At 46.2% G+C, this 24,535-nt stretch overlaps 1 protein-coding gene across 1 annotated transcript; it reads left to right on the top strand.

Moving 5' to 3' along the window:
• Positions 1 to 1,074: 1,074 nt before the first annotated feature.
• On the top strand, positions 1,075 to 24,503 carry dyrk1b (dual-specificity tyrosine-(Y)-phosphorylation regulated kinase 1B). Its single transcript, XM_048260115.1, is given in 12 exon segments — positions 1,075 to 1,646; positions 12,324 to 12,466; positions 13,238 to 13,357; positions 13,714 to 13,902; positions 14,208 to 14,355; positions 14,740 to 15,026; positions 15,945 to 16,091; positions 16,686 to 16,826; positions 18,367 to 18,408; positions 18,410 to 18,671; positions 19,816 to 19,919; positions 20,668 to 24,503. Coding segments are annotated over 12 exon segments (2,457 nt in total). The 5' UTR covers positions 1,075 to 1,504; the 3' UTR covers positions 21,400 to 24,503.
• Positions 24,504 to 24,535: the final 32 nt, after the last annotated feature.

Here is a 24,535-nt window from a genome sequence, read left to right as displayed (position 1 = left end):
AGGAATTGTCTCCGTATGTATCGCTGAGACTCTGGGAAAGCTCTCACGAAAGACATCAAGGATTTTTTGAAAGCAGTCGTTAAATGTTGTGCCTGTGACATCGGTTGCACCTCCGCACTTTGCTTCGTTTCGTTACTTTGTGTGTTCTTTGCATGCACGTGTTTGTTTCCTCTTCCTTCAGCATTATTCACAAGCTTTATGCTGTTTCGAGCCTCGTGCCCCATTTCACCCCCCTCCCTCGACCCGCCAGCACATAAGGTCACCATTTGACATCTGCGGACTTTGCTAGCGTTAGTTCCGTGTAAGGGGGAAGGGTGCATTTTTTTTTTTTGCTGTCTGGCGGAGAAGACTGATTAACGTTAAGTTTACTTATACATATTCCACAGTATTTTGATATCTGTTTTTTTTTTTTTTTTTTTTCTGGAATCAAGCCCCCAGAATTGTTATTCTCTGACTAGGATTAACCGACTGGGATTCCTGGTGAAGGAGAAGAAATTAGCCAATGTTTTACGTTTGTTGTCACCTACCTGCTTCATAGTGACTGATTAGTTCACTGTAGGTAACCTAGACGGAATATAAGAAACCACTGCTATTTTTAGTGAGAGTGATGGGGTAAATGGTGTTGGAAATTGAGACCCCCCACCCCCTACCCCCAGCCTACCAACACTTCCAGGTTTAGCTCTGGTTCCCTTGTCAGCTGGCGAATCATCCTGACTGGAAAATTTAAGTGTGGGTCCTGGCCCAGCAAGGTTTTACCTACCTTTTGATTTTTTTTTTTTTTTTTTTTTTTTTTTTTTTTTTTTTTTTGTCTTGAACTGCAGACAAACTTTTTTCCAATTCTAATGGGACTTGTGAAACATCTGTAGCTGTGAAGTAGACATTTTGTAACCAAATAAATCAACATAGAGCAGAGAAAACTATACATATATATCTACAAATATAAATATATATCTATATAGAAAGAGCAGAGATACACATATATATATATATATATATGTGTGTGTATATATATATATATATATATATATATGTGTGTATATATATAAATTATATAGCAAATACATAGTTTAAGTAAATATATTTTTACGTCTAAAGTGAGCATTGTTGCCTGAAACCCAAGTCATTGCCTTAGAGACACATAGTAATAAAGGGAATAGTAATGACAGAAGTGAATCTGTTTGGAAACAAGTTAATGGTGCCTTTTCGTTCATCAGCTCCTTCTGTCTTTGTCGCTTCAGGATTTCATTAGTAATTGAAGAATATTTTGTGGTAAACCCAAGTCAGATCCTTATGTATACCTGCCTTTTACGGTTCACACTTGAGTTTTATTGCTGTTGGATGTACAGTGCTGGATCGAAGAACGTCTGAAGATTTATTTGGCAAGGATTACTTGATACTTGACGTGTCCACAACTCTCTCCAAAGTAATTTATCGGGATCCACACACCGATAAACTTCATTGACTCGATTCCTGGGATACTACGGCCCCCACGTAAGCGTTTCCGATGGTGATCACTTCGTCAGTTGAGGAGAAGCCGCAGCCTTCTAACAGAATGGTCGCAAACTTGCCGACTGAATCCTGGATTGGCAACCCAGATCAGAGTCGCTACATACCCCAGTCACACCTGCTACGGAAGCCGACAAGAAGTTAGTGCTATCTCTCTGTTTCTCTGCCCCTGCATGCATCGTAAACAAAGCACACACACTCACACAAGCACATCTACAATGCCGTTAAATGTAATGGAGCTATAAGATCTCAGTGTTGATTACATAATCTGCAAGTTTGTGTGCTCTTCTGCTCTTCTTGACAGAGGAGACAGTGGGTTTCCCAATAACAACCTGTCCCCCCCCTCCTACTTGTGCACCTGTTGAGTGTGAGGATGAATGGTACTGGGATGTGTTATGCATGTTATGCAGACAGGGTGTTGTTGAGCCACCGATTTTACAATCCCACGGTGTGGTACTAAACAAAATAACTTATTTTAATTCAAAGTTATTGATCCCTTTTTGGGATTTTCTTGTTTTTACTGACTCTATTAAGGTAGTATTTACCGTGTCAGGAAGAGATTGCAGTCTAAACTTTATTTCTGCTAGCTGTTGCTTGTTTTGATACAACTCTGCTGCTTCATATTTGAATGATGTTCTGGATAGTTGAGATGTAAGCTTAACTTCAGGTAAAAGCACTAGTGCTGTCTGACTTCATAGGATGTTAGTTTGCATTTCCATTTTAGTGTATGTTGCCTGTACTTAAGTGGTGATGTCACAGCTCATTCTCTCCCGAACCAACAAACAACATCAAAAGCGTGTGCTGTCATAGTTACAGAAAAAAAAAAACAGTATTACAGTAGTGATGTCACCACGAGGGAGAGAAGAGGCGGACGAATGAATCGGGGAAGACCTACAATAACTTTGCTTAAGTTTTATCTGAGGTGAAAGTGCAGGCAAAGGGGTTGTCGGTAAAAAAAAAAACATTGCTAGTATTACACGTTTTCATCAGAAACTGTTTGTTGGGTTAATTTTTAACTAAATCTGTCACTTGGATGCACAGACGGAGAAGTTGTGCTGTTTTGAAGATGATTGCGAGGGCGGTTGAGTCTGTAGTCTTGTGTCTTAGTGTAGAGGAAGTGATAAATGGTTTACTTATCAAAGCCTTTTTAGTAACCTGTATGGCATTTTTTTGCTGTTTAGACACCTGAAGCACCTCTGGTGTTATGGCAGTCCAGGTGGTCTCTCATATAAAGGTTTAGCACACCCCAGAGGCGCTTCCATGCACACTTTGGACATCTATTGTGAATTCTCTCATATGGCTTAAGAGACCACCGTCAGGTACCGCTCCCTTTCCCACCATTGTCCCGGCAACCATTTGCTGCAAACAATTGTGGGAATAAAGACATCTGTGCACAACTGAGTGGTTCTAGGACTCGGCTCATGCACATCTCGTATGCGTATACGTGCATGGTGCTGTTGCTATGGAATATGAGCAAGGTTTGGTCTATGAGGATGCACCGCAGGTCATAGTTGCCACAATGCAGCAAGCAGCCACACAGAACAGTGTGTTCCGTTGAAATTCCAGCACATTACAGATGAGGGTAAATTGAACTGATTTACTTGAAGAGACTGGATTTTTCTTTTAGAAAGCAGAAGTCTTCCAGAAGACTTATCAAATTTCTACAGAAGGGTATCTAATTTATGTTATGCAATCGCTGCATAGTGGGTATCAAGTAAGAATTAAGAAACAAAATATGACGGCTTAACTTCAAAAAAACATTTTTACTATTTTTTTTGAAATATTTGGAAAAAAATGTTTGAAAAAATATGTTTCAGTATTGATGTGAAACTTAACAAGCAAAATTGAATTGTAACAATGTTTTGGATAGGTGAAAGACTAGTTGTTCTCGCATGAACACCAAATGGTGTTCCCTTTTCAGTTATTACTTAGCTTGTTTTGGAAAGGAGTTCATTCTCGTTCTGTCCAAGCATTGAATTAAAGGATTCAATTATCCGTCAATTGCTAAGCTGCTTAATGCAGTTAAGATATAATTGCTTAATTGGCCCATTACAAGAACGTTTCCAAACAAGCAATTTATTGCTTCTGTAGATTGGCATTATCAGTACTACAACAACAGAATGGGAAAACTTCAACAGGTGTTATAACTCCTGAACCCCAGGAGTCAAACGATTGAAAATCCCTGGATCAATCAATCCATACAAGAGTGTGAAGAATGAAATATGTTTACTGATGTCACTACCACTAAATAGGCATCACAATTTTCTTTCTAAGGGCTCAAACTAACCTGTGCCTCAGGTTTGTGGACACCTGTTGATTTGGTCAGGACCTTCCTGTCTGAGGGGGTTAAGACTTAGATGAGTACTGGGTACCACATCCTGTGACTGGGGCAGCCACCCAACATGCCCGCTCCTTCTCCCTCAACCAATGTAAGCTTTAAATTGGATTGTGGAAGGTTCCGCCCTGCTTACAGCCCAACCTCTCTTGCCCTCCACTCTAGCCAGCTCTCATCAAGGATACAAGATCTGGGTCACTTCACAAAGTGGGAAAAAAAAAGTACAGATATGAAAAATCATCGGCACTATTTTGAGTTGTCGTTCAGGAATACAGCTGAAAGGCCAGATACTTTGCTTTTGTGGAGACGAAGCTTTTTTTTTTAGGTGACCTCCACTGATGACAATGTTTCAGTTTTAGTTTGGCCCTAAGGAGACTGTACCGGAGTAGTAAGGCTCTCACTATTGACCCTGTGTGTTATGCAAGAATGACACCTTTTCTGAAAACGACAACCCCTCATTTTTGTAGCTAATGCCAAGCTGATACCCAACGCAGCCCAGGACATCTGGTTGAGCAGGCCCTGGTCACATCCCTTTCCAGTCACAGCAGTTTAGGTGTGAATCAAAGCATTCAGTAATAGGTCCTGGACCTGGGGTTCACGAGGCGGGGTGCCTGATGAGGCTAGCAAGGTGGCTAGGTGCAAGGCATTCTCATACCTAGATAACTGGGTAGCTTTCCAGCTATTTTCCTCATTCATTATTAAATTAGGTTATTTATATCCGTGTCGCCAACCAACTCTTTTTCCCGCTGTCTATTTTCGTCATCTCAGCGAGGTCGCTCTGGCGGAGCAATGTGGACATAGCTGGGTTTTGGAGGCCTGAGTTACTGTCTTAAAGATAAATATACCCCTAGAGTGAAAGGCACTATGCAAGTTATGAACCTAGGGCACAACGTGTTACCCTGCACCCCAATTCTCCCCTCTCTCTCTCTCTCTCTCTCTCTCTCTCTCTCTCTCTCTCTCTCTCTCTCTCTTTTTTTTTTTTTTCTCTGTTTGTCCCTCTTCTTCTCATTCTCTCTGTTCAACTATGTCAAATTTCTGAAGTTGATTGAAAGCATCCCTTTGAAAAAAAAGATAAAATATTCTGTATTAATTGTAAGTGTTTTAAAAGAGTGCAGCAACAAAACAAAAAACAGTAAAAAAAAAAAAAAACAGTAAAAGATGTGTTTCCTGTGATGTTAGTGGAGTTTGGACCTTGCGGGGGAGACATTTGTTGGGTGCACCCCACACTCCCACACAAACAGATAGCATAGACACAAGCACACTTTCTGAACTTTGCTCCTCTCCCTCCCCCTTCCTTTGAAGTTGTTTGTTTCCTACGCCAATTTATAGTCTAGAGTTGAAACGTGGTAAGTTTCTTGTGTGAGTTATAAGATTTCAGTTGCATCATGTATGTTAATGTTTGATCCTCAGTTTTTGGTCAAGAAAACATATGAGCGTTCATCTCTGCAGGATACTTTGGAAGGTGATATTTCATATAATGTGGATTCGCCTACTGGTGCCACTTGTTGGATGACTGTGACGGAGGGTGTATTTTGACCTCTGTCCTCTGGTTAGATCAGGACATTGTCCAAGGGGTGAATGAGTCCAACAGGACACCCAATCTTTGGTCGAACTCAAGTAACCGTAGCTGAAAAAAAAGCGCACACACTTGAGTCTCTACAAGATGGGGTGCTACAGCCATCCCCGTGCTGCCAGTTCCTGTGAACAACCCCCCCCTTCCCCGGTCAATCTCTGGGACTCTCAAACGGTTTGGGCTGAAACATTTTGTTCGCCAGTGGAGTGCAAGTGGGTGAACCTGCGTGAACAGAGGGCTAGTCCAGGCTCTAGCTGTCCTACATCTCTTGGCAGACATACAATTCCCCAGCCGTACCCCTCCCTGCACCGTTACCCCCATCCCTCACCAGCGTGTATTGCTCACTGTATCCACGCTGACACAGCCAGTTCCATCACGGAAAGCGCATTAAACATTTAGCAACTCTACCTTTTTCGCTCTCTCTCTCTCTCTCTCTCTCTCTTGTCTGTTTACTTGTTCTGACATAATCTGTCTCTGTCTCTCTCTTTTGTCTCTTCCCCTTCTCTCTCCTCAACACATCTCTCTCTCTCTCTCTCTCTCTCTCTCTCTCTCTCTCTCTCATTTCTTTTTCTGCCCTCTGTTGCTGAGGAGTCAGGAAGTAGGAAGTAAACCCTAAAGTTAAGTTTATATCAATTGCCTGCATCATACCACCTCTAGTGGCTCACCTCAGAGCAGGATTTTGACAGTAGAGACCGTGGGCGCGAGAGGAGGCTGTTGTGGGGGTGTGTGCTTGACGTTGGTGGCCTTCCACCCTTTAGGCGTAGCGCCCACTCAGTGGGATGAGCAGAGCTCTTTTTGATACCTTACTTTCTTTAAACTGTTTTCTCCATGTGCGTAGCAGCAGAAGTAGCCTAAGGAGTGGCAGACAGAGAGATGGTGGACAGTATGGGTGCGCCTGGGTATAAAAAAAGTTAACTAAACAAACGATTAAGTTTGGGCGAATTAACCACGAAATACTACTAATAGTTTTGAAAGTCGATCCCGCAGTTACTCGTTTTCTTTATTTTAGCTGCTCTGGGTTCTAACGGTTTGGAGAGGGAGCCTGATGCTTCGCCTTCAGCATCGGAAGGAAGCTCACACTCGGTTAAATAAATTTCTCTTGAAGTGGTCCAAATGTCCACCCGCTTTGCAGTGGTTATGTCACCTGGATTGTGTGCCCCAAGTGTTCCTAGTTTAACCAAACAGTTTGTTTTAGTTCACCCCCTTCCCTCAATCTTGTTGGTACCCCTCCTGTCTTAGCCTTTTGATTTTGACTGGGGTTGGGTTGTATTTTATTTTATGTCTGACTCTTGTGTGAGCAATTTACCAGTGTCACTGTTTGAGCTGCCCACCCAGATGGTTCTTTATTAATAGCGAGGGGTCTGACTCAGCTTGGGGTTGAGGGGTGGACGGTGGTGGTGGTGGGGGGCGGGCATCTAAAGTTCGACCGGACTGAAAGGGAACAGGGATCAGAATGGAATGGGGTTATCACGTACTGGGTAGGCAGGCAGACGTCAGACAGAACAGAAGCCACGTCTTTGTGAGCTGGTGAGAGGGAGAGAAGAGCGAGAGAGAGCGAGAGAAAATGAAAAAAAAAAAACTTCAGTGACTCAAACTCTGGATTCCTGTATTCCTAAAGCTGCAAGCTCATTGGTGGTTATTCCAGTGCTCTGGATTCCTATTGGATGAGAGAAGGGGGCATGTGCTGCCTCTTGAGTTGCTAGTTGCTAGTTCAAACTCTGAGGATGGAGAGCTCTCTGTAAACGGGTGCGTGTGTGAGCACGAGAGAGGGAGGGAGGGAGGGAGGGAGAGAGCGGTTGGAGGCTGCAGCAGCACGAGCACTTTGAAACTTCATTTATCCTCCTATGAATAATCTTTCCTCCTCTTCCTCCTCCTCACTTCTGACTCAGGCAGAGACACACGAGCAGGGTGTGAGGCAATGCACAACCACAAACAAGACACACACACACACACACACACACAGAGAGAGAGACACAAACACACACACTCACAGCAGCCAGACAGGCAGCATGTGGGTGGTCCTGAGGAAGTGGAATGAAAGCGCTCCGCCTTTGGGCGCCAGTGCAGGAGCCACGCCAGAGGAAGTGATGCAAAATCGCTACGGTTGCACACAAACCCCCTTTCCTGGCGAGTGGGGGGGGACAGGTACATTCCCCCACCGCCCTACCCCACCCTTCCATCGACTAGTGTACTGGTGTGTTTGGGAGACAGGGGGTCAGCGGGGTTGCTCAGATGGGGCTGCTGGGTGGTGCAGGACAGGAATGTCCTGGTGTGATATTTCAGGTGTTGGCCCAGACAGCTTCCATGGCTGCCAGGCTGCATGTGTCACAGTACCACCTTGGATAAAGCCCTCCAAAGCGAAGGTGCCTGATTGGCAGGCAGGTAGCAGGATGTGTGCCATGATTTAAGGATAGTCTGAAGGTCTGCGTGAGGAACGCCGTGCCACCGGTACCGCCACTGGTCTGCTAACTGCCAGTGAAGGACAGAGAGGGGATTCTCCACAGATTGGAACCTCAGTTATTTATTGTGTGTTCCAGTTTCCGCTGACCCGCTCCTTGCACATACACAAGAATATGCGTATACACACACACACGCACGTACTTACACACACACACACTTACAAACACACACACACACACACACACACTTACAAACACACACTCACATACACACGCGCACTCACAAACACACACACACACTTACAAACACACACACACACAAACACACACACACACACACACACACACACACACACACACTCACACACACACACAGAGACATACAGTGCACAGTGGTGTGGTTGTCTCAGCTGTGCCTGTCTTTCAGTGGGGTGGGTTTTAGAGGGCAGAGCAGGAGTGTGACTGTTCCCCTGTGACCTGCACTCACTTAGACCAGACTGCAGACACCAGTCACTTTCTCATATATACACACACACACACTTTATTTTCATTTACATATGGGTTGTCCATATCTACATATATATTTGTATTGTACATGAAATCTCCCATGTACTCGTGTTAACAGCCAGTTATTCTGTGTTAATGTGTGCATTAACCTTCACCTTTTGAGTGTGCCAGAACACATTGGAGTCGGATATGTTTCACAGACATTGGTGAGCTGTTTGACTTGGTTAGTGAGTTCACTCTGGATGGTGACTTTCCCATTGTGGACAAGAAAGTTGGAGCCTGTACTTGTTGGTTAGCTTGTTGCTGAAGCTGCTCCTTGTCATGTCGTACTTTAGTTTACATATAAGCATATTCAGCCTTGTGTAGGAGATAATGAGGTATCAGGGGACACCTGAAGTGAGGTGTGCTATAGCTGGTTGCCTCAGTCATGTTGGTATGGGACATGCTTATCCTTCTCTGGTCATTCTAGAGCTCTGGTCCCCACACACACACATACACACACACACACACACATACACACACACACACACATATACACACACATACACACCCCCACCTCTGTTTTTTTGCTCATTCTCTTCCTGACTACCACTCCTCCCACCCCTAGTTGTGTGTCCAACTTTGGCTCGATGGCACCACTGTTCCCATTACCCTAACAGGGAATAAGATAGGGGTCGACACGGACATGAGCGGGTGGGCGGGAATAAGTGGGTGGAGGGGTGGGGGGGGTTCAGCTGTTCCATACCCGTCCAACCCCACCACCACCATCCTCACCTCCCCTCCCAACACCACTGCCATCCCCATCAGCACCCCTCCTGTTCCTTAGAGACAGGGAGTGGGCTGGTCTGTTGCCATGGTGACACCCTGATTGGCAGCTGGCAGCTGTATTTGGTCAGCTGTGGGGAGGGGGGGTGCAGAAGTGGCGGAGGGGGGTATACCTCATGGTCTGTGCGTGGTTAATTGCCCCAAATGATTGCCTCAGACACCACTTGATATATTTAACTACTGCGATTTGACACTTGCATAAGTGACAATAAATCCTGTGCAGGCACCTGTGTCTCTATAGATGAGCGTGTGCCCTTACCTATTATGTTTTATTAATACTCCCCCATTAGAGCCAACATTTATGTGAGTGCTTTGGCCAGATCACTGAGACTGAGAGGGAAAGAGGTAACAGGCAGAGGGAGGGAGGGAGGGAGGGAGGGTGAGAATAGCATTGTGGGAAGGGTTGCTGATACAGCACAAGCTACCAGGGTTTATTTATAGAGACCTCGCCGCCCAGCCCTTGGATACTGGCAGCCAATGAGCACATAGAGAAGGAGGGGGCCTCTGCCAATCAGAGCGGAGGAAGGGGGGTGTCACACTCAGGAAGTTCTCAATGTGTTCGCTTCAGCATTTAAAGGCACAGTGTGACATTTTCTCCTCTGCTACTCGGTGGCTCGTCCTCGAAACAATCGTCATGTCCCTCCCCAGACCGAACGAGGCCAGGAGGGAGTGGGGGTGGGGTGGTGGTGGGGGACTTGCCTAATTAAAACAACGCAAAAGAATCTGGGCTAAATCAAAATCATCCACCGTCCTGGTTTTTTACCCGGAGCTGAGCAGCAAACAGTCTGCCGCTCCACTGGCCTGAGCAGCGCAGCAGCCTCCCTGTTGCTGGCCATTAGAAGAGGAAGGAGAAGGAGGAGAAGAAGGGAATAAGAAAGTCCCTTTCCTCCCCTTTTTCTGCAGTGAGCTCTTGTCTTTAAAAATCTTTACAAAATCGGCATTAGCCAAAGCATTTTTTTTTTTATTCAGCAAAGAGAAGGGGTGGGGGATAGAGAACGTTGTTGTATGCTATTGATTCAACTCTCTGAGAGTGGAGCCAGGCCCTGGCTGCAGGTCTGTATGAGCTGAGACCAACAGTCTCAGAGGAATCACTCACATAACCCTCCCCCCACACACACACACACACACACACACCTTCTCATGACCACCACCTCGACATCTCAAGCCTGAGGCCAGGCTTGGCCCTGCCCTGGGACTCCTCCTCATGGGCATGTGTCGGCGGTGCAGGGTCCGTCACTCCCTGGGATTGATGGCGCTCAGATGTGTCGTTCTGCACTTTGTTTAAACTACGGCCATTGATCGGCCCGGGCTATTTGGAGTTGTAATGTGTCGTTGATAAATTTCACCCCCATCCGTCCCCGGCTGTCAGGCCGGCCTCGCTCTCGGGGATAAAAGCTTTTCCGCCCTGTGGAAATATCCCATCAATTTCCCATCCCTGTCTGATGCTCATATTCTCCGCTTCCGCACCCTTCCGCAAAAGGCCTGCTGCGTAATTACGGTAACGGCACTGAGAGAGAGAACCTGACACATACTGAACACACACACCACACACAGTGAGACAGAGTGAGAGAGACACAACCTGACACATACTGAACACACACACCACCTCTGACGTTGCAACTGTTCATAAGACTGTTCCAGAAACGCCACCAAAAAAAAAGTTGAATCCTGTAGTTAAGAATTTTATCCATCAAATATGGGACAGCATTAAATCTGCATAAGCTGCGAGTTCACCGCTTAGTCCTTCCTTTTGTCTTTTGGAACACAACGCTGTGTGTGTGTGTCTAGACGTGCACATCTAATAGTTCCCCTGTCCTACATTTTGGCACCCTCACAGTTCCCTCTGATGTGCACCACTTAGTTAATTCCCTAACCATGCTAGCGTGAATCTCCTTATTCATCCAAGATGTCCTCCTCTTCATCAACCCTTCCCTTTTAGGGCATTTATTAGTCATTTAATAGTCCCAGGACTTTTTTTTTTTTTTTAAAGCCCTAAATTGTGTTTGGTATTTATAGAGTAGGACTTTTAAGATGCTCCCATAAACCTTGACATGAAACGAGACCTGAGGACCACATTGGACCACCCTAAAGGAGAACATCCCCACACTAGACCCGAGGACCACATTGGACCACCCTAAAGGAGAACATCTCCTACATGGCCAAAGGTCCGGGAGAGTTCTGGAGGAACTCTGCTCCTCCCAAACAGCTGTTTCTGTTCATCCCTGGCCATTAGTGCGAGAACACATAAATGACCCTGTGTTGCTGCTGCGTTCGTTCTCCCCTCTAAACGGTATGACCAGCATGGCGTCCTTCGTTGGCTGCAAGAGGCCAGTTAACCCTGGCTAGTTTCACCTGATGCAGTATGAATGTATGAGGATGAAACAGACTGGTAAGGACATCAGCTTCCTGTTTGTAAACCAATCAGGTGTTGAAGGAAGTTGTTTTAATAGACGCTGCGTTTGAGTGGTCGGTTCACAGGTTTCAGTTGAAGGGTTGCAGTGCAGCACACTGTGTGTGTGTTCCTTCTGGTTAAGATGTTCAGAAAGGCGCTCGCTCGCTGTTTCCCTAAAGGTGTGGCAGTGCTGCCATGGCTCTGCCTCTTCCGCACTCACTCACTCACACACACACACACACACACACACACACACACACACACGCTCTGTGCTGGGCATGGTGACCCGGGTAATTGAATGGCTGTGCCTCCATTGTGTGTCGGGAGGAGCAGGGAGACCTGGAACATGCTGCACTTTCACTACGAGTGCCACCTCCACCAGCATCACCACGGCTGCTGCTGCTGTGGTCCTCATGATGGATTAGTGAAAGATCTGGGCTATGGACTATATTCCTGGGTCTCTCCCCAGAATCCGCCCACACTCCTCATCCCCACTGTATGTCCACGTTTCTGTGTGCGTGTGTGTGTGCGTGCGTGTGTGCGTGCGTGTGTGTGTGCGTGTGTGCGTGTGCTTCCCCTGCAGTGCAGTCCTCTTTCCCCCCACACCCATGTCAGTGTTCATGACGTGAGATGCTCAATGGTGATATGTTCACTAAAAGAATCTCTTTTTCTTTCCCTCCTCAACTACCCCCCCATCCCTCTCTCGCTCTCTCCCTCTCTCTCTCTCTCTCTCTCTCTCTCTCTCTCTCTCTCTCTCTCTCTCTCTCTCTCTCTCTCTCTCTGAAGGTGGAAGCAGCTCAGGATGCAAGCCCTCCTCCTCTACCCTCTGCCAGCCTGCCGCCTTGGGCTTCTCCCCCGCTGAGCCAACCATGTCGAGCCAGCACAGCCACCCCTCCTTCAACATCAACTCCATGGCCGAGCAGCAGCAGGTACCCCACCGCTGCCTCCCTCACACACACACACACACACACACACACACACGCAGTGATGTATGCATACAGTATCAGCCTACTGTCCCACATACTTTGGAACACTCCTACAGCCCTAAGCACATACACGCCTTTACCATTACCACACACACACACACACACACACACACATACACATACATACACACAAATTCACGCACAAACACATATACATACACACACACACACACACACACACACACACCGCAGTGACGTATGCATACAGTATCAGCCTACTGTCCCACATACTTTGGAACACTCCTACAGCCCTAAGCACATACACGCCTTTACCATTACCACACACACACACACACACACACATGCACATACACATACACATAAATACACGCACACACACACACACACACACACACACACATACACATACATACATGCACATACACATACATACACGCACAAGCACATATAAACACACACACACATATTATGCAAGCACACACACATGCAGCCATATTTATTAGAACACTATAAACAATGGTGTGTGGCTTCTGTTACATTTGTTGCATAGCTAACTTGACCCGCTCACTAAAAAAATATACCTACATTCACAACAAGTATGCTTAAATGCTTCCTCAAATCTGAGCATTAAACCATGAACAGTGTGTTTAGTATCCAACTATATAGAGCCAGTAGCCCAACCTTACTAGGTCTACTGCAGTGATGTCTGCTGGAGGTCCTCTCTTCACTGATGTTGCTGAACCCTTCTTCCAGGTGCTGTCAGATATGACCATACTGCAGAGGAGGATTCCCCCGAGTTTCCGAGATCCTGCAAGCGCCCCGCTGAGAAAGCTCTCTGTCGATCTCATCAAGACTTACAAGCACATCAATGAGGTGAGAGGTCACCCGTCCCGCACTGGTCCCCAAGTTCCGGCTCCCAGTACAGTGGAACAAAGGAATGTTGTTCTGCAAGAGAAGGCGCCCATTGGCGCGAATGTTTCAGCTCCTGTACATAATGTGTGTTTAATGTCTATCTCTTTTTCTGTCCTTGTCTGTGCACCTTTGTTACCCTCTCATCTGCTGTCCTCTCCCTCTCTCCTTCCTCTCTCCGTTTTTCTTTCTTTCTGAATTTCTTTCTTTCTTTCTGAATTTCTTTCTCTTTCTCTCCTCTCATCCCTCTTCTCCTCCTCCCTCTCTCCCTTCCTCTCTCTCTCTCTCTCTCCCTCTCTCTCCCTCTCTCTCTCCTGTAGGTGTACTACACTAAGAAGAAGCGGCGTGCTCAGCAGGTGCCCCCTGAGGACTCCAGCACCAAGAAGGAGCGCAAGGTCTACAATGACGGCTACGATGACGACAACTACGACTACATCGTGAAGAACGGGGAGAAGTGGCTGGACCGCTACGAGATCGACTCGCTCATCGGCAAGGGCTCCTTTGGACAGGTGAGGAGCACTCTGGGTAAAAGAAAAAGGTTAGGATATGGCAATGTAAATGATATGGAAGGTCTTAGAATCTGCTTCTATGGAACTCTACCATGTACAGATCAATGGCAGACAAGATGAATAAACTTCAAGGTCAAGATATAAACAACCTGAAGTGTCTTGCCACAAGAAACTGACAAGAAAGAAAGATGAATGATTTCTTTATGACTTGCTTTCCTCATATGTTTATGCCCCTGGAGATGAGAATTTTGCATGCAACACGTTACAGAACTCCAGACACTAACCTCTCGTCCATGTCTTGCCAGGTGGTGAAAGCCTATGACCACCACGAGCAGGAGTGGGTGGCCATCAAGATCATCAAAAACAAGAAAGCCTTCCTGAACCAGGCCCAGATTGAGCTGCGGCTGCTGGAGCTCATGAACAAACACGACACAGAGATGAAGTACTATATAGGTGAGAGAAGCTCACCACACTGACACACGTCAAGTCTAGTTTATTTATATAGCGCATTTCATACACAGAGGTCATTTAATTTGCTTTACATAAACAAAAGCAAACATTAATAACAACAGTAGGCATGTTGGCCACTGTTGCTCTTCCAGAGTTGTGGTCTGCCTGACCCAAACACTCCTTATTCAGTCTATTGAATGCAAACATGTAGTGTGACCTCATAAGGGAAATGTTATGTGGGCTGATTGAGTGACTTCCTGTCGTTCTGGCTTCTCTCCTGTGCTCCCTTCCTTTCTGTTCTCCTTCCTCTCCTCCCTCCTCTCTCTCCTTCTCTTCTTTTTTCCCTCTCTATTTCCCTCTGCTCCCCCCATCTCCGCCCTCCTCCAGTCCACCTGAAGAGGCACTTCATGTTCCGGAACCACCTGTGCCTGGTGTTCGAGCTTCTCTCCTACAACCTATACGACCTCCTGCGCAACACCAACTTCCGCGGCGTCTCCCTCAACCTGACGCGCAAGTTCGCCCAGCAGCTGTGCACGGCGCTGCTCTTCCTGGCCACGCCCGAGCTCAGCATCATCCACTGCGACCTCAAGCCAGAGAACATCCTGCTGTGCAACCCCAAGCGCAGCGCCATCAAGATCGTTGACTTTGGTAGCTCCTGTCAACTGGGCCAGAGGGTGAGGAGAGAGTGTGTGTGTGTGTGTGTGTGTGTGTGTGTGTGTGTGGTCTGTGGGGCAGGGGGTAGTAGTGTGGTCGTCCACAGGGTGTTTGTATGTGTCCCTCATAAGCCACCCCAAAAGCTGCCCAAGGGTGTGTGTGACTGTGAGTGAGTGTGTGTGTGTGTGTGTGTGTGTGTTCTGGCATGGGTCAGGAAGGCTTACACAACACATCCCTGGCATCACACCTCTTTAACGGGGGAAACGGAGACCTTGAAGACGAACTCCAGCTCAAGGATGGAAGGGGTTAAGGTTACCAAGGGGATGAGGGAAACCATGGGAACAGGGGCAGACGAGTGCACCCACATCCTCCCTTTGGTTTCAGAGCTGTACTGATGAGCTGCTAAAGCACCTGATTGAGTTGTCTCTCAAAAACAATCCCCCCTACTTTAAAATCCCCCAACCTGTGTCCCCTAAAGGACCGCCATTGCAGCCCACTAAGAGGTGAAAATAGACAGCGGGAGTCTGCCTTGAAGAATGCCTTGTGCATTACAAGTGATTTCTGCACGAGATGGCATAAGGGTGTGCTGTTGCTATGCCCGTCAGGATGTGCTTTATAGCAGGCTGGCACAGAGGGAGCACATGGTAAAAGGATCCACCCAGTGACTAAGAAATGGGCCTCTTCTCTAATGCACATCTCCAGAATAGAATCCCTCTGGTTCAGTGTGCTGCTGCTGCTGCTCTCACTCCTGCTGTTCCTGCTGCTGCACCCATTTTCATGCAGTCGGACACAGAGTCTAGTGACCTCTAGTGGCGAAAAGGCAAAACAGCATCTGAATGTGTTCAGTCTGTTGATGAGGGTGTTTTCCATGCTCATACATGTATATGCGTGACTCCCTCTAATGTCGTCTCTTCCCCTCTGCTGCGTGTTCTCCACAGATCTACCAGTACATCCAGAGCCGCTTCTACCGGTCCCCAGAGGTGTTGCTGGGGATGCCGTACGACCTGGCTATAGACATGTGGTCCCTGGGCTGCATCCTGGTGGAGATGCACACGGGAGAGCCACTGTTCAGTGGCTCCAACGAGGTACATAAAATCTGTTTTATTCACAAGAGCATGTATTCGCTCACACAGTTCAGCATCTGTCTCGTGCTTACCACTGATCAGATCTCATTCAAAAGTACTGGCCTTTTAAAATTTGCTAATGATGAGGTTTCATCATCTTTGGATAATATATCTACTGGTGCAATACTTATAGATCTTATTGAGGTTTTTATAATATGGTTGATCATTATCACCTTCTTCTATGTAGTATTGTTTTTTTAAATACATTTTCTGTTCATAAATACCCATCTTAAAACAATATTTACTTCCATACTGGTCATCATATACTGTAGTCTAAGCCATTCAACTTATTGTAGCCCATATAACTTGTGCTTTCTGGGGCTCTACTGAGTTTGGGCGTGGTTAGGTGTAGGAGAGCTTCTGTCTGACTGTATTTATGACTTGTGTTATGTATTTTGTGTGTGTGTGTGTGTGTGTGTGTGTGAAGGACCCCTTTGAGAATGAGATTTAAAATGATATTACACTATATTATATTGATTATATGACACTGGACCTGCGGGTCGACTGGAGCCTCTGCGTGCTCCTGCTGACTGACCTGTGTGCTCCGTTTGTCAGGTGGACCAGATGAATAAGATAGTGGAGGTGTTGGGAATCCCTCCCAACCACATGCTGGACCAGGCCCCCAAAGCGCGCAAGTACTTCGACAAGCTGTCCGACGGCCTGTGGACCGTCAAGAAGAACAAGGACATTAAGAAGGTACTATATCCCTCGGCTTCCGTGAGTAACACTCTGCTACTACTCCACGTTAAGTAGAATCCTCATCCTCCCGCTCCCACCTCTTCTACCCCACCACCCCCAACACCCATACCGCTGTCCGAAGAGGGAACGAGAAACTAAAGATGGAGAAGAGAAGACCACAAGATCATAAAAGCCAGGGCTGGGGTGGGGGGGCATTTGGTGTGGTCAAATTTGGATGCTTATTTTGGAGCTTGAGCTGTGCTCTCCTCCCCTCTTGTCACTGCCACTCAGTCACCTCCCCAATCAGAACTGGCCCCAAGCCCCAGCATAGTCATCAGCCTCCTTCTGCCTCCGCACCCTTGCATCTGTCAATCGTCAATAGTTTACACTCCTCTACTCACCACCATGATCACAGAGGGGACAACTTTTTGATTAGTGAATATATGCAGCACATATCAGGTAAAGGGAGTTAATTGGGAGGGAAAGATGGCAAGAGTGATGGAGGGAGGGAGAGATGGTGGAGGATGGATAGAATAAGGGAGAAAGCAGAGGGAGGTGAAACAAGGTGAGCGCATTCCATGTAGAGGGTCCAGACAAAGCCATAATTCACTTGGCAAAAAGAGATTACATTGTGTCAGACCAGGTCAGCTCAGCCTGTGTGTGTGTGTGTGTGTGTGTGTGTGTGTGTGCGCGCGTCCATGAGGGAGAGTGAGGGAGCTTATGTGGTAAGGAGATAAATCAAGTCAGAGCAGTAAGGTGGGGTTTCCTGTTCAAACAAACACCCTGTAGCCAATAGCCTGATGTCTACGTGTGTGTGTGTGTGTGTGTGTATGCATGTGTGTGTTAAGAGGAGGAAGGGGTGCCAAAACGAGTGTATCCATAAGCGCCTCCATTCCTCGAGTGTCTTTCATCCCTTCACCCCAGATGTAATCTCATCCATTTCCATCCCAGCACCATTATCCACCAAGTCCTGTAATGAATCCATAATCTCACTGAGACAATACCTGATCTGTAATCCATTGACCTTCCCTCACCGTAAACCCAATCGCCCATAGCACATCACTTACAGTAGAATGTTTTGTCATATTATTGAGATGTTTATGAATGTCCCAAGAAAGCAAGTGTGATTTGTGTCATGTAGTTGGTAGCCAGTGAGTCCACTGTGCTTCTGTTGCTGTTTCAGTGGTTTTCATGAACGGGACAAGTAAATATGCAAGTAAATATGCAAGTAAATATGCAAGTAAATATGCAAGTAAATATGCATAAATATGCACCAACATTTCTCTGAGGAAGATGCAGTAACATCAAGCATCAGTCTTTTACACATTTATTAATAAAAGAATATTTGACTGTACTTACATCCAATGAATTTCTTCTTTGTATTTATGTAGCTCTCTTACGAAATGGCTTGATGAGATTATGGGGGCTGAAAAATGCTGGGAGTGTTAATGTTCTTCCATCTTTCTCTCTCTCTCTCTCTCTCTCTCTCTCTCTCTCTCTCTCTCTCTCTCTCTCTCTCTCTCTCTCTCTCTCTCTTTATCACTTCAACCATGGTCAGGAGTACAAGCCCCCAGCCACGCGGAGACTCCACGAGATTCTGGGGGGTGGAGACCGGGGGTCCGGGCGGGCGGCGGGCTGGGGAGCAGGGTCACGCCCCGTGCGACTACCTGAAGTTCAAGGACCTGATCCTGCGCATGCTCGACTACGACCCCAAGACGCGCATCACGCCCTTCTACGCCCTGCAGCACAACTTCTTCAAGAAGACCACGGACGAGGGCACCAACACCAGCAGCTCCACGTCCACAAGCCCTGCCATGGACCACAGCCACTCCACGTCCACCACCAGCTCCGTGTCTAGCTCGGGTACGACCACACTCACACACTCCACATCCACCACCAGCTCCGTGTCTAGCTCGGGTACGACCACACTCACACACTCCACATCCACCACCAGCTCCGTGTCTAGCTCGGGTACGACCACACTCACACACTCCACATCCACCACCAGCTCCGTGTCTAGCTCGGGTACGACCACACTCACACTCGCCAACGCTCTGTTGGGGATTATTTTTTGCCCACAAAGGTTGCTTTGTTAGTGATTTTGGTTTTGACTCTAAATTGGCTTAGCTTTTTATTGGCCACTGTGTGAAATTTCCTAAAATATAGCACAAGGAATTTAACAGCGCTCCTGTGTATATTTGAAATTAGACCTGTACCTACCCACACCTGTATCGATACACTAACGCTAAGCCGGCTGTGGGCTATATATGTTATCGGAACTCCCCCTATTACCGTCGGTCCCGTATATCCGCCGTCTTGCGTGTATGTGTCACTTAATATCCATTTCTATACAAACCAAGACGACGGACTCCTAAAGAAATGCAAGCACCCACACCATAGGTGTATCTAAATTAGCTATGTACCAAAAATGACATTTTACCGTGACTGAAGAGCTGTAAACTGTGTTGTAAGGCTGCGTGTACACAACTGCTTGGACCTCCAGTGGAATTTTAATTTCATGACGAGAATTCTCGGTCTAACCGTTCATGTGCCGTTGAAACGGTGTAAATAGGCGACCAATCAGGCCAGCACTATAACTCCGAGCGTGGTAAACAAAATCAGATATTTCAGGCAGTAAATGCTCCCGTTAAGAACCAAACCAGATTTTGTTCAAATCTACACACCTATGGCTACTGAAAAATGTAAGGTTCATTTAGCAAATGTTATTTTGAAGTGTTAAAAAACATTTCTGAACAAAAGTGGTGATAATTGGGGGTGTTACGATATATGTCCACCCTCCAGGTATATCCAGACATACAGGCTAAAACACCCACATCAGCATATTTTAGCTTTAGCTTGATGGCCACTACATGTTGAGCACCAGCTGCACAATGATGTATTCCCAGCCGACGTGACAGTGCCACACTCATGGGCGACGTGACAGTGCCACACTCATGGGCGACGTGACAGTGCCACACTCATGGGCTACTCTGCTTCCTGCTTCCAGGTGGATCCAGCGGTTCTTCCAACGACAACCGAAATTACCGGTACAGCAACCGGTACTACAACAGCGCAGTCACTCACACGGACTACGAGATGCAGAGTCCTCAGGTAGGTGGTCTTCACTCGCAACCGCAAGACTTTTTGGATTAGTTTGCTATTAGGGCCTAATTTACTAAAATCCCAAATGAAGAATTAGAAGAAAAAATAAAGTATTAAAACATTTTGATGAGCTAATGAAAACTGCGTAGATGACAATGAGTACAAACATAATCGACAGCAGTATTTACTACTACTACTAAATACTTGTGATTTTGTACATTTGAAAGAAGCAATCCTCAGTGTGCATGTTTGCAAGTGATATTGAGTTTACATGTTTTTAAAAATGCAAACCTTTAGTAAATTGGGCCCTTGGTGTGTTAATGGACTTTACTGGAGTAGGATTTACTTTACAATTTCTTGGGCTTCAGTCAAGGTGTGTCACTCTTCTAATTCATGCCTCCTCCCATCCTCTGTTCATCTGTTGTTTTCTTTCCACAACTCTTTTCCCATCCTTCCTCCTCTCCCTACATCCTTCCTCTACATCCATCCCTCTCCCCCCTCTCCATCCTTCCATCCCTCCCTCTCTCATCCCTCTCTCTCCTCCATTCCTCTCCATCCCTCCCTCTCTCTCCTCTCCATCCCTCTCTCTCCCTCCCTCTCCATCCCTCTCTCTCCCTCCCCTCCCTCCCTCTCCATCTCCCTCTCCATCCCTCCCTTCTCCTCTCCATCCCTCCCTTCCCCTCTCCATCCCTCCCTTCCCCTCTCCATCCCTCCCTTCCTCTTCCCCTCTCTCCCTCTCCCTTTCTCTCTGTCCCAGGCTCCGTCTCAGCAGCAGTTGCGGTGGCCTGGCGGTGAGGCAGGCAGTGACCCCCAGTACCCCCAGCTGCTGCTCCACAAGCCGGCGGCCACGCAGCACTCGCGCCACTTCATGGGCGGCGGGGGCATGATGGAGACGCACCACCCGCACCCCATCTACGGCAGCCACCACAGCAACGGGCGCGGGCTGCGGCAGCCGCAGGGCCCACAGAACCAGCCGCAGGGCCAGAGCTCGCAGCCCGGCCAGCAGGGCGGCGCTCTCCTGCCCGTCTCGTCCCCGCAGATGCAGGACAGCATCGAGCTCAGCCTCACGCACCACCACCACCTGGGTCAGTCTTCCATCCTGCAGCCGCCCCCACCGTCCAGCCTGGACTCCAGCCAGTACGGCTCCTCAAACCTCCACCTGGGCCTCTCCGCCTTTCGGACTAGGACGGTCATGGGCGCTCAGCCCCCACAGGCCGCCTCCCAGCAACAGTTGGCCCAGACGCCGGCCTCTCAGGACAGCATGGTAGCTGCCTCGGGCCTGGGCTACATCCCCCCCTGCTACCCGGGCAGTAACAACAATAACAACCCCCCCCAGGGCAGTGTGGGGGTGGGCGGCGGCCTGCTCACCGGGGGGCCTCCGCCTAGGGGAGTTGGGGGCGGAGGGGGGCGGCCCGATTCCGAGGAGTCGGCCATGATGGGCGTGTGCAGCAGTGGAGGTGGCAGCGGTCAGAATGCAGCCAACTCTTGATAAATCTTGAACAAATTCCAAAAGCCATACAAAAAGTTTTAAAGGATAAAAAAACATAACAAGGATGATCCAACACGCATTACGGACGCATATAGTAACAAACACCTGACACACAGATGACACATACACACACTTGGCCACTCATGACAGAAATGCAGAGATAAACTTGTGAAATATCAAAAGATTTTTTTTTTTGTTTTGTTTGTTTATTTTTTGTTTTGTTTTGCATGGGAAGAAGTTGGAGGGAGGGGAAGTGGGGAGGATTTGAGAACTTTTTTTTTATTTTTTTTTTTTTTTTTTTTTTTTTTTTTCAGTTGAATTTTTTTCCCCTTTTTTTCTGTTGAAAGAATGGAGCAGAGGGCTGAAGTGGTTGGAAGTGAAAGTTTCAGAAAGTTTGTTTTTACAATTATTATTATTATTATTATTATTATCATTATTATTATTATTAGATTTTATGTGATTTGAGGACAGGTTTGCAGCGAGATTTCTGTTTTGAGGGTTTTTTGAGTGTGGGAAATAGAGGGCTGAGGAAGGATTGATGTGAGAAACCGAATGTGGTGCTTAAGAGAAAAGGCAAGAGAGAAAACCCTTTTTTTCGACTTATGGTCTAGAAGTAATTTTTACATTTTTAATTTATTGAAAATCACTACATGCGGAGGGAAACAGATTGGAAAAGAGTTCAAATTTTGAGAGGAGGGTATTTTTTTCTGGGGATTATTTATTCTGTGATTTTAATTTATACAGTTTATAATTTGTTATCTTTTTTTTTTTTTGAGGGACAGATGACACGCATACACAAGACAAGTTAAACAAACTGGGATTTTTGACTTTTTTTCCGTTCAGTATGTCCCACTCCCCCCACTGTACCCCCCTACCCCTCTCAAACACACACAAGAGACACACACACACACACACACACACATACACCCTCGACACATAACAGAGAAAACACTTTTGTTACTTTTTTTATGTTTCCAATCTTCTCTCGCTTGACAACACTGGCTTATATATCTCGAAACTTATGAAACAAAAAACCATACAAATAAAGAGTAAAAAGCAAATGACAAGCAAAGCGTAGTCACACCACAACGAGAGAGTGCCGTCTGGCGGAGGCTGAGACGCCAGCCGCTCCCAAGAGGAGAGGGGGAAACCGAACTCCCGCGTCACTGCTACGGAGGAAGTGATGCGAGGAGCACGAAGAGGAGAAAAAGAAGAAAAAACACATAAACAACAACAAAACATTTTGCCAGAAGGAAAACCAAAATGCTTCCCTGTTGTTTGTTTAAAAATAGTCTGCCTTCTAACTTCGCCATCTCATCAGACTGTCTCTTGATCTCTCCATCTCTCTCTCTCTTACCCTCCTCTCACACACACACACGCGCTCTCTCTCTCTAGCCCTCTGTCTGTCTCTTGGGTTTTTTTTTTTTACTCGGAGTTATTTGTTTTTTGTTTTTTTGACAGAAAACTCTGAAAAGTAACATTTTTGTTTCTTGATTATTATTAACTCGAGATATGCTAAGCCAAATCTTGCTCACTCCCCTTCTCTCTCTGTCTTTTCTCAGCTGATCTTTCTTATCTTCCTCTGCCCCATGTTTCTGTTTGAAGGAGGCGGTGGAGGGTCTGTGTTTCTTTTTTTTTCTTTCTGATTTTGTTTTTGCAGGAGGATGGAGTACATATATATGTGTGTATATGTTTCTATATACATGAGGAGGGGATGTCTCTCACCCCCTGATCCCCCTGATAAGCGCTCTCCCTCTGGCTCTGACTTCGCATCTCTCCCTCCTGTTTTTCTCTTGCGCGTCTGTTCCCTCCCTCCTTCCTACTTCACAGCACTCTGTGAGTGCTGTGGGCCATCAAGTCAGAAAAAAGTGAACTACTTCTCTCTCGGCTGCTATCTCCACTCTCAACCATGTTCGGATTGCTGCTAAAGAAAAACAGACAGATAAATAAATGAAAAATAAATAAATAAATAAAAATGAAAACTTTTTAACCCTCCTGCTTCAGAAAAAAATGGAAAATAAACCACTGCATCTCATGTATTTATTACTATTTAACAAGAAAAAAAAAGAAAAAAATGAACCTGTGCCCTGCTTTGTCTTTTATTTGGTTCCTTTTCTTGCTTTCAGGGAAATCACTGCTTGTATTCATGTGACCTTTCCTCTTAACAATGCTATGTATTTGACATAGTGCCTGAAAAAATGAGTGGGAGCAATGCACATGAAAGATAACAATTGGTCTTATGAGATAACTTTGTATATTTTACCAGGGTCATTTTAACATTTACCTGCCATGCAACTGTATGGCTAAAATGTGAAGGTATATGTTTTTGTCCGATTTTGTATATTGACACCATGGGGGTATCTCGTATAACAGGGTTATGAGTCCTACAGGCGCATCTGAGGAATAAAACTGGAAATGGCACTTCTACCTAAAATCCATGTTCCAGGTTTACTCAGTGGCCAGGCCAAAATGAATCAGGTGCCCCTTCCCTATTTTGAATAAAAACAAGTAGATAAACACAGATTAAGTACCCTGTATTTTTAGATGTTAAGATTTTCACAGGGATCTTGCTTTTTATTTTATTTATTTATTTTTTTTTTTTAATTATTGGATGTCCTCCAAAACAGATCATACACGTTTATCATCCTCTGTAGGACTATACTATGCAATGGTTAATACTGTTCTGCCCCAGTTTGAGATGTACTAAGGAAGGGGATGTCCCCTCTCCCCTCCCTTCCCCTCCCCTCAAGAGTTTAGTCTGTACGTTATGACCTGTAAGATTTAGATGTGGTCCAACCATGTAGGAACTGCCAATCTGAAAGAGTGTTTATGAATTGCTAGTGAATCTCGTAATCCCCATGGTGAGTGCACTTTAAGGAGGGAAAGATGAAGGGGTGTATCTACTGACGTCTGTCAACAAGAAACCTGCTTCTTCTGCCATAGCAGTTGATAAACGATTGAGGTGAGCATTTTGCTACAGTAGCCTACTTAAATAGGATGGGTAACTAGAGTAAACAGCTACATTTAGGCCTTAACACTGGGCAATTGCATAATGTTTTACAGAGTCTATTAAAAAGTATAGAGGTTTCAAACTGTAAACACCAGCCCTGTGTGAAACTTTGTTCTATGTTGGTGC

The sequence above is a fragment of the Alosa alosa genome, chromosome 13 (assembly GCF_017589495.1).
Source record: "Alosa alosa isolate M-15738 ecotype Scorff River chromosome 13, AALO_Geno_1.1, whole genome shotgun sequence".
Classification (NCBI taxonomy): domain Eukaryota; kingdom Metazoa; phylum Chordata; class Actinopteri; order Clupeiformes; family Clupeidae; genus Alosa; species Alosa alosa.
This window is presented reverse-complemented; position numbering and strand designations above follow the sequence as displayed.